Here is a 10,726-nt window from a genome sequence, read left to right on the forward strand (position 1 = left end):
CCGCGGCTGAGAGGAGCACCCCGGATTCTCAGGCTACGACATGTATGCTGAGCAATTTCTGCCAGCAGAAAACAAAGTCCTGTAGGATAAGTGTGAAAAGACAGAATCTGTAGCCCACATGCCGTGACCCCCCCCCCCCTCCAGCGTGCTGTCCGCCTCCTAGAAGGAAGTGCTCTCCCTCCCGCAGGCTGGAGAAGGGTGTCTGCTTCCTCGATGCCCCTCCACGTGTGAAGGGCCCCTGGTACCAGGGGCCCCGACCCTCTGCTGTGAGCGGAGACCCATAGTCACCGCACTTCAGTCCCTTGGAAACCCAGTTGCCGCCCCCTTGGAAGACAAGCCGTGGGCGACTTCTGACTCTTTGGAATCACCCCCAGCATGTTTGGACAGAGGTTTCCGGGCTTTTCCGTGCCGGCCCTCCTTCCGTGTGTCCTTGCCGTCGTCCCTCATGCTGGCTTTTTTCTCTTGTCCCGGGACAGACCTCGCTATCTCAGGACAATGCCGCCGCCCTCATGCTGGACTACGCGGCCTCCGTGGACGGCAACCCCCAGGAGGACCCCCCGTCCCTTCCGGGGGCGGCTGCCGTCTCTGCCCCGCAGGAGGAAGAGGCGCCGGCCCCGGCCCCGCCGGCCCCAGAGCCCCAGGAGCGCGAGCTAGGCTCCTGGGACTTGGACCAGGAGTCACAGGCCCCGGCGTGGGACAGCCAGGCCCCGCTGGACCCCGATGGGGACGAGCTGTCGGAGAGCTCCCTGAGTGTCTCAGAGCCGGATGCTGCCAAGAAGCATAAAGGTACCTGCGCCCACCCCCCTCTCGTCCCCCCGCCGCCCGCCCCACCCGACGGCTGATCTCTCCTGCCAGTTTCTGAGCTGACTTTCGGTTCCCATCACCCGCTTCCCTTCCCCTGCGCAAACCCACCCCCTCCTCAGCACCCCACCCCAGCGAGCACCCCTGTGCAGGAGGTTGGGGCCCGACTAGAGCCTCTGGGCAGGGGCCACATTGAGAATCCTTCCATCTCTCCGCATTGGGGGGCTGGGGGGAACAGCTTGTGGTCATGCCTAGAGGCCCCTTCCTCTCTCTGCCCCCCACCCCCGCCCAGTAGAACTATCTAGGGCATTTAGAGGGGGTCATGTCCCACAGTGGGGCCAGAGAGACACCACACGTAGCCGCCAGAGACCCGGCTTCCCTCGGCTGTGCAGATACTCACCTGTATCATTGTGTCTCAATCTCCTCCCTTCACTAAAACCAGGGCAGACCCCACCACTCGGACCTGCTAGGGCCCAGGGCGAGAGGAATACCCCAGAAACTGGGGTCAGTTTTAAGTTGACGACCATCAACTTAACGTGTGTGCAGGGCCGAGGAATCACATCATTAGGATAATCCGTTGTTTTCCATTAGCCCTAAATCGGGGCTTTAACTTGTACGTTTCTTCAGTGTGCTCAGTTGTACTTAGCGCTTCGGCACGATGGTGATGTAAAGGTTCCTTCTGAGCGAACGCGGTCCGGGGGCTTGAGGTCTGTTCTCCACTGGAGGCGTCACGCCTCCTGCGCTCAGCTTCTCCTCGGCGCATGAGGGTGGGTCCACCCCCCGGGCAGTGGTAAGGGGCCCCCGGTGCAGAGACAGGATGGGAGCAGGTGCCCGATCCGAGCTGGGAGTCGTGGGTGCACCTCAGCGCCAAGTCCTGCCCCGCTGAGAACGCAGACGTCCCAGTCACTCCTGAGGTCGGGGACCCCGGTGAGCTGCTCCGTGGCTGTCTCCCACTGCCCCCGCCCCCCCACCCCGTTCTTGCTGCCGGGACCAGTGGTTCTCAGACCCGGCGGTTGTGCCCCCCACTCAGGGGACACCGGCAAGCGTCCCGAGACAGCTGGGAGTGGGGTGCTACAGGCAGCAGGCGGGGTGCAGCTCGGAGCCCCGTGGGGTGCGGGATGGGCCGCCTCGTGGCGGTGCGTGGCCCTGTGTCCTTGCTGTCGGGGCTGAGAACCCGGCTGGAGGCCTCTGCGTTCATCCCTACCCACTCCCTCCCGTCTGCTTCTCGTGCGTCCCCACGAGGCCCCTGGTTGCCGAAGCAGGGTGGGCACACGTGGGGAGCGGCTGGAAGCCAGGAGAAGGAAAGAGGGAAGGAGGACAGGACTTCTAAGCCACGGGATGAAGATCGGACCCCGGGCCGCTAAGTGCCCCTGCGCTGAGCCTGGGTGACCTGTGCGTTGCCCTCTGGTGGCTCCCTCGCTCCTGTTCAGAAGGCGCAGCCCAGGTTCCGGGCTGTCGGTCTGCCAGGCGCATACGCACCCCTCTGGCCTGCCCTTGGGGCCAGCACGGCCCGAGGGAGCCCCCCTGGACCGGAGGAAGGCCGCGAGTGCTGGGTGGGGTAGCAAAGGGGGTGCAGGGTGGGGCGCCCCTTCCTCTCCCTTCCTTCTCCCGGTGGCCAGCAGTCTGCTGCCTGTTCTCACGGAGCCCCAACCTCCCAGCCTGCCCTCCTGCCCTCCCACGTCAACCCCGGCCGCCGCGCCTCGCCGACCCCAAGTCCATTCAGAGACCACCCTGCCCTCACCCGTCGCTTCCTCCTTCCTCTGCTTTTCCCTCCAGAAGGTTCTTTCCCATGGGATCCCTTCCGTGGCCGCCCTTCTCCTTGCCCGCCACTGGCCAGGTTGGTGGCACCCCTCAAGAAGGGCACTCTTGGGGACCTAAGTGCCAGCGACTTGGGCACAGCATCTCCGTGAGACGTTGGACAGTTATGTGTTAACGGATGCCAAATAGCTTTTGTGTTGCACCAGTTTTCAACACTGGGGATCCAGGGAGTGGCTCTGTGGGGTTTCCTCTCGTTTCCACGTTAAATAACTGAAGGTTAGTTTCTGGCCCAAGAACCACCTATGTGGGTTTGCACAGATTTCCAAGACCTGCCAGCATAGTTGGAGTTCTGGAACCCCGCGGGTTGGAAATGTCCATCTTGTGAGGTCGCAGCCAGTTTATCCCCACACGTGGGCTTGTTTCTAGCTTAACGGTGTCGATGCAGCCGGGCTGCACGATGGGAATTTACTTAACGTGGCCGCGTGTTTAGAGACGGCCGAGATGGCAAAGGTTACGCCACGTGTATTCCCCCACGAGTAAGAACCAAAGTATCGGATGAAGACTTTGACAAATAAATATTAAAAAGTAAAAAAAGAAAAAAAAAAAAAGCAATCCGAGCCCCCAGACTCTTGCCAGACGTCCTTCCCTGTCACTTCACCCGCACGTGGGGCACGGTGCTTTGGAACTCACTGTCTGTCATTCTTGTTTTGCTCCCGCGCACTTTTCTTTTGACCTCTGACCTCTTCCTTCTCGTCACCTCGCGCTCATTCCCTCTAACTTAAGAGGATCGCTATGCCAACCAGAATTGATTGCCTACACAGTAAGTTACTTTTGTCTTCTATACGTGTTTTTAAATTAGGTGCGGTTTCGCCACGAGAGTAGCGTATTTTGTAACAGCAGGAAGCTGACCCCCCCCCCCCCGCCCCCTTCCCTTCCTTTTTATTTTCCTGTCCCTCTCCAGTGTGTGTTCACAGTTGCCTCCGTACAAGTGGCCTGGTTGGGTTGGGACAGCACTTTACGCGGGTGGGGCGCGGGCGCTGTGCCCCTAGATGGGGGGCACGCAGCCTCGCTCGCTGTGATTTGCATACGCCCCTTCCCTTAGCGGAGCTCTGGTTCTAACAAGCAGTCGCTTATAAACAGACTATGTGGGGCTTAGCTCGAACTCAGAAGCTGTTCTTTGGGCAGCAAACTACAATGTGTGACGTGGCTTTTGGTCATTGCTTTCCTACGTATGAGATTTTGAGATGGGTTCTTCACGGAGCTATTTGTGTCTGTCAGGGTCTGTGCAGACAGACAAGCGTAGATTTGCAAACATTTGCTCTAGTAAAGCTATAATTTAGAATAATCATTTTCAAATTTCTTCCTATTTACTTTTCAGTGTGTTTGTGATTTTTTTTTTTTAACCTTGTTAGAACCAGGGAAAGATTTTTCTCCTCTCTGCCCCCCCTTTAAGCGTTTGGCTATTCGTTTCACATTGCACATCTTCTCTCCAGATTTTGTCCTTAAGGGATCTTTAAAGTGTGGGTGAGGTCTGAGTCTTGCCTCCTGACTGCTGGTGTGGCTGAGCTAATCTGGAAAAAAGGGGCTTATGAAATCCAGACTTCTCCAGTTCCTCTGGCCTGGGCACTGTGAGCTTCCCCATCAGCAAAGGGGACGGGTTCTGGGGGCCCAGAGGCAAGCGTCACATACCAAACTATTACTGTCTTGGCCAGAGTTCTCTAGAGGAACGGCACCAATCGGTTCTACATTTCAAGGAACTGGCTCACGCGATTATGGGCTCTGACAGTCTGAAATCTGTGGGCGGGGCCGGCGGGCAGGGGACCATCCCTTCTTCTCCCAGAGCCCTTCGGGGTTGGCTCCTAAGGCATTCAGTTGATTGGAGGAGGCCCGTCCACATCATCCGGGGTAATGTGCTTCAGTCCGGGATAGCTGAATGCGGGTGTTACCCCCACATCTGCCGAGTGCATTCACCTAACAGATGAGGGTCTGACTGAATCCCTGGGCACGCTGGCCACCTTGACACAGAAGACACAGCTGCATGGCCATGGTGAGGTGAGGGAGCTCCAGACGGCGTGACTTCTCAGCTGACGGGAGAGTCCGGTGCCCCTCGCGCCACCGCGGAGTGCGGGAGTCAGTGCCACACGCGTGGCCTTGTTCCTCCGTCATTATTTACCCCGAGGGTAACTGTGATGTGTGCCCAAGGCTCAACAGGCTTTGACGTTTTTATTTGGAAATGCAGAGGAGATGATCTCCGCTTACTCTGGTTACTCCTCACGTTTGAGGAGTTAAACCGTGGATCTGGAGACGGCCGTGTGTCCGTAAAACGTCCTGCCCGACACACGCTACCAGCACGCCTCTCGGGATCTACGTGGTTCCGGAAAGCCTGTCCACGCCCGCGTTGGAGCGCAGGGCTGTGCTCTGTGACGCCTCTGGGAGCTGAGACCCGTCTCACTCTCTGGAGGCCCCCCTGGTGACCGCCACGGATGCGCCCTCTACCAGACACCTGCTGGCCACTGCTGGGCGGTGTGACCCCCCACCCCCCCCGACCCCGGCCAGCTCAGACACCGTCCTTAGGAGCACAGAGGAGCCGGGTGTGAGAACACAGGCTTTCTGCACTGGGGCCCATTTAGTGGGGCAGAGCACGTCACCGCTGGGGAGGAGATCTCTCTCAGAGGTCTCTGGGAGACAGAAGCGGGGCTCCAGCCTATAGATCTGCAAACCTCAGTCCCTCCTTTCACATGACCCTTCCATCCAAGCAGGAGGTATTGTCCCCAGAAAGCCGTGACAAGTCCTATCAAGTTAGAGAAGACACAGGTTTGGTGAGTCCCCCAAGTGACTTTACCAGGGGACCCAGGACATCATCGGTTCTGGTATTGATTTGGAACAGTCCTATTTAACAAAACAGCAGCCCTGTTCTGAGAGCTTGCCTGGGGCCCGGAAGGACAGAAAACCCCCCCCGCGATGGGCCCCATCTGTGGGACGCACGGGAGCAGACCTTCGCTTGTGGGACAGACCACGGCCGGCAGGACCGTTCAAAGTGACTACGGCACACAGATCTTTCTGCTTTTCCAGTTTTATTCACAGGTTGGGGGTCCTTGATATGCCATCGTGATATGGCAGGAATTTGAATTTTAGTTATTTCAAGTGCAATTTCATTGAAACGAGTTAAAGGGGTTGCTTGACAACGTGCCGATTCCCTTTTGAGGGAATCTGAACACCTACCTCTTGCCTCTCCCCGCGTTCAGGTTTCCCTCGGAATCTGGTGCAAACCCATGCTTCTCGAGAACCAGACGCTGTGCCCTGCAGGGCGGGCTGGCCTCTTGCGATCCACACAGCCTTGTGCTCAGCAGTGGACAGTCCCCCCAGCTCTGGAGGCCAGAAGCCCGAGGTCGAGGCGTGGGCAGGGCTGGTGGCTCCTGTGGGCCAGGATGCTCTCGCCAGGCCTCTGGTGTTTGTCAGTGTCTCTGGCCTTCCTTGGCTTATCGAAGCGTCACCCCATCCCTGCCTCCACCTGGCACGCTCCCCGTGGGCGTGCCTGTCCACATCTCTTCTTTCTGTAGGGGCACAGCCACGCTGGTGTGGTACCTGCCTTGACGCCCTGTGGATGAATCACCTCTGTAAGGACCCCATCTGTAAGATAAGGCCACATTCTGAGGTGCTGGGGATCAGGACCCCAACATAGGAATTTTGGAGGGACGCGACCCCACCCATAACAGCACCCCTGCTCACACCTCAGACCCTGGCTCCAGACCCCAGACTAAATTCCAGTGCGGGGACACCTAGGACGGGCTTAGGAGACGGGGCCCTCCAGGACAGCACCTGTTACTGCTGGCCTCCAGCTGACCCGGGGATGGGGCCAGCCTGCCCCCCCTCGGGCTTCCGTTCCCCTGGGGAGACCGGGGGTGTGGGGTCAGAGCACTCTAAGTTAACAGAACGGATCCCGCCTTCCCCTCCTCTGTTCCAGGTGAGAGCCCACATTAATATGCCCTTCAGGGACCCCACGCTTAACCTAAAGCAGGTCCCCGTGTCAGAAACACTCCCTCGGCCCCTGCGACCCTCCGGCTGGAGCCTGTCACCATGCCGGGGTAATTAATCAGGTACCAGTGTAATGCCCCCCGCTGGCCAAAGTCCAGTCCGGTTGGTGGCCGCGGTTGGTGCAATAACACGCCCTAACTGGTGACTTCTCGTGATACGCTGCATTCTTAGGGGGACCTGAACAGCTCTGGGAACGGACCTTCGTGGTCCCCAGATGCGGCACCTCAGGCTCGCGGCAGGAGTGAAGCCATTCACACGTCTGTACTCCCATTCCCACGGTCCGCAGGACCCCCCCGCACGCAGCCTCTCCACGTTAGACAGTTGTAGAAACGTCCCCATGATTCTTCCCAATAGGCCGTTTGACTACATCCAAAGAGAAAATGGAAAAAAACCCAAAAGATCTTTCCGGCAGCTCCGATCAGATGACATTCAGCCTATACCTTGGGGCTCTCGAGCCTTGTTCTGCGGCTGAGCCCGGACAGAGCCAAGGGCAAGTTCTCCCCTGGCCCCAGATCCAATTAAGATCCCTTAAAGTCACGGGCGTGCTGCTTTGTCCACAGACAGGGCGGGGCCATACTCCACCGCCGTCCACACGCATTTCACGTGGGAGAGCCAGCAGGCGCCCTTCGTCCCCTCTGGACAGACACCGGTGGCTTTGGTCTGTGTCACGGCTACCGAAGCATCCACGGGCTCTGTCAGGAAAATAGTTGGCTGCCAAAGAGCCACAAGGCTCCTCCTCCAGAAGCCCTCCACGCCTACACGCACATGCGAGGAGCGCCACAGGCTGGCCCGAAAGGCTCCCGGACCCTGCTGGGGGCGCCCCGGGCAGGAGCGTGCCGGAGGGAGTTCGTGTAGTGGGTTCCGGGCCCCGTGGCTACGCGAGCTCGCCCTGGGTCTTTGAAGAGTCATTGCCGCTGCCGTTTTTGTATTCCGTGTTCCGCTAGCTGACATCCTGCAGGCAGGTCGAGGCGCACAAAGCTGAGGTCTTGTGAGTCAGAAACAAGCCCGAAACAGACATTTCACGACACCCCGAGGCACGTACGGTGGGGTCTGCAGTGAAACAACATCTTAACTCCCTGAAAGAAGAGATCTTAACTCTCCTAAGACAGCGGATACGTATCCCTTGTTCTCAGAGACCATTTTTGTGTTTTAATAGCGGGACCCTCTTTTCGGGGGCACATAGCACTTCTTCACCATTTACAACCTTCCTAATGCAGGAGAGTGAGTGGCCAGGGGACCCGAGGTAGGGACAGCCTGCCGCCGTCTGCTTTGACTCGGAAGTCGGTGACGGACGTCCCTGCCCCGGGATGCACCGGACAGTCCAGCTCACTGCTTCTTGGCTCAAAGTCTTTTTTTTTTTTTTTTAATAAAGTTTACTTATTTATTTTGAAAGAAAGGGAGATCTGCAGGAGCACGAGCAGGGGAGGGGCAGACAGAGAGAGAGAGAGAGAGAGAGAGAGAGAGAGAGAGAGAGAGGATCCCAAGCCGGCTCCCTGCTGTCAGCACAGAGCCCAGTGCGGGGCTCAAACTCACAATCTGTGAGATCATGACCTGAGTCAGACGCTTCACCCACTGAGCCGCCCGGGCTCCCTTCCAAGTCTTTTCACCCTGAAAACTCTGACGTGTGGTCCGGGCCAGATTCCGGCCGTTTCCCTCCCGTGTGGATAGTGACAGCACATGGAAGAAACTGCTCATTAGAGTAGTTCGAACCTCCTTGCTTGTCTTTTCCACTCGGATTAGTGGCCCCGGCGTTTCCTCCTCAGCTCACCTGACCGCCCCCCTCTGCTTTCCTCTTCCAGGAGGGATTTTAAGGAAGGGCGCAAAGCTGTTCTTCCGCCGGCGACATCAACAGAAGGACCCTGGCATGAGCCAGTCGCACAACGACCTCGTGTTCCTGCAGCAGCCGGAGGGGGCCCGGAGGAAGGGGGCGACGCTCACCAGGATCCTCAACAAGAAGCTCCTCTCCAGGCACAGAAGCAAGAGCGCCATGAACGGGGCCCCGGCGGACCCCGCGGCCGGCGGCCTCCCCCACCAGGACGCGGGAAGACGCGTGCCCCCCTAAGCACCCCCGGGACGCAGCAAGAGAGCTGCAAGCTGTCAGCCGGCCGCCCCGTCCGGCCGGGTCGTACTGCCATCCTGTAAAGGGGGACGAAGATCCGCGTCTCCAGCCAGGAGGCTTTCCCCAGAGAAAACTCACCAAGTCAGATGCCAAAGGGCTGCGCTCAGGTCAAAGAGCTGAAGTCAGACGTTGGGAGACTTGCATAACGGACTGGAGAACCTCCAGTAATGGACGGTGACGGGGCCGGTGAGGGGGACTCCACCTCACCCACTCTGTGCCCCGACGCGTGTTATCTTGGGTCCGTGCCCGGACCGCGTCGCGAAGAGGAGGTGTCCCTCTGTGCTGTCACTGTGACTGGAACGGATGGGTCACCTGTCCTGACTGGCTGCTCAGAGCAACACAGTGCGGCCGGCCCCGAGTGCGGACAGGTGGGACGGAGGCGGGATTGGGGGTCAGTAGAGACATCGTGGTGGTGATGGAGACACTGTGACAAAGGTAGGAGCAGAGTTGCCTTTGCTATTAGCCATATAACTTGAAAAGTATGCAAACACTAGATCTATCCTGTGCACTCGTGTTTCCTTCGCAAACGGGAGGCCTGTGAGTTCCCACGTGGTCTTTCCGGTCTCCTCTGTGGTTTCAGAAGCGCTCAGGATTCCCATGGGGCCGTCAACTCCTGGCTTTTTTTCCCACTGCCCTGCTGGGGTACTTGCCACACGGGAGTGCAGGGAGGGGCCTCTGGAATGAAGTCGGGGCAGTAAGTGACCGCTAACGGAACACGGTGACCACCCACACCGGGTTTTTTTTTTTTTTCTTTAGTCCAAAGTTAGTTTGCCAAATGTTGCCAATAGCTGAAACAAAGTACTTCTGGGACAAAAGAGAAAACTCATTCTAGGTCTCAGGTGTGAGGCTTAGGGATGGAACTCAAGTTGAATAGTAACAAATGGGCCAAACTTGCCTCGCATGCTTCCGGGAGCTCTCCAGGATTCTGTGAACAGTGCTTGACACGTGTTGGAGGGGACGCACGCCTGCTTTGATTTCCAGTGGGAAGAAAAGATCAGCGTGGCCCACGGTGTCCGTATCCCCGTGTGCCCTTCAGACCACGTTCCTCGCCCGTGCGTCTCTCCACGGGCCTGCACGCTGGCCGGTGCCTCCTGAATGCACGCCTCGCGGGGACGAGCTTGGTAGGGCCGTGGTCATCTGTGTGGAAGGCTTTGATGGTTCAATAAGATTCACTTTTTTCCAATAAGATTTAAAAGGCCATTTATGAAGCCTCGACTTCTGTCACAGATAGGAAACTGGGGGGGGGACTCCTTCCTACAAACATTTTTGTTCTTCCTGACACTGGTATTTCAGGGGTAAGAGAGCTACTGACACACAGAAACCTTTTCGAAAACCAAAATTATAGAACTTTCTTCCCCCCTTTTTCTCGAGGGAGAGAGATTAGAAGACTACGTTAAGAATTTTACTTAAAAATACGTATTTAAAATTTTTTTCCCGTGTCCCAGGAATTAATCAAGTGACTGTAAAATGGCTTTCTTCACCATATGCTGTTTTTAAAGACGATGTTCCGGTCCTCCGTTTTCTGTCTGATTTTGCGGTTCAGATCAACTCTATGCCACGTGATGGTCTCTGAGCTTTACACGGGAGCTTTCTCGCTCAAAACAAGACAATGTCCCATTCCTGACTGACCCCACGAGGATTTTGTTCACCGTTTTAACTTTTAAGGGCTCTGCGTTTTCCACCTCCTGGTGACTTGAAGCCCCTCCCGGGTCGCGGGCAAGTGACAGGCAGGCTGCGTCTGTCCCGTGTGTGAAGCGGGACCGTCACACAAAAGGGGGAGCGTGGTGTCCAGGAGATCCATGTTTCCGTGTGTCTGTCCGGCACGCGAGAGCCCCGTATACTTGATCGAGGCCCAGAAGCCCCTCCTCGAGATGCACTCACATCTTCTCCAGCCGAGGGCCCTTCCTGAAGTCACAGAGGACAGGGACTTAGCAGGGAGTTTAAGAGAAAATAGGGGGCGGGAGCGTGCGTGAGGGTCGGGCAGTGGGAAAACGGGTCCTGTGGATACTGTGA

At 57.7% G+C, this 10,726-nt stretch overlaps 1 protein-coding gene across 1 annotated transcript in view; it reads left to right on the top strand.

Annotated features, from left to right (window-relative positions):
• The window catches only part of C2CD2 (C2 calcium dependent domain containing 2), a 48,052-nt gene extending 38,831 nt beyond the window's left edge, over positions 1-9,221 (top strand). Inside the window, exons 13-14 of the mRNA XM_042954510.1 lie at positions 477-786; positions 8,394-9,221. Of these exons, the coding sequence (XP_042810444.1) occupies positions 477-786; positions 8,394-8,656 (573 nt within the window). The 3' untranslated portion in view covers positions 8,657-9,221. The remainder of the gene's footprint in view (positions 1-476; positions 787-8,393) is intronic.
• Positions 9,222-10,726: the final 1,505 nt, after the last annotated feature.

Source organism: Panthera leo, chromosome C2 (genome assembly GCF_018350215.1).
Source record: "Panthera leo isolate Ple1 chromosome C2, P.leo_Ple1_pat1.1, whole genome shotgun sequence".
Lineage (NCBI taxonomy): Eukaryota > Metazoa > Chordata > Mammalia > Carnivora > Felidae > Panthera > Panthera leo.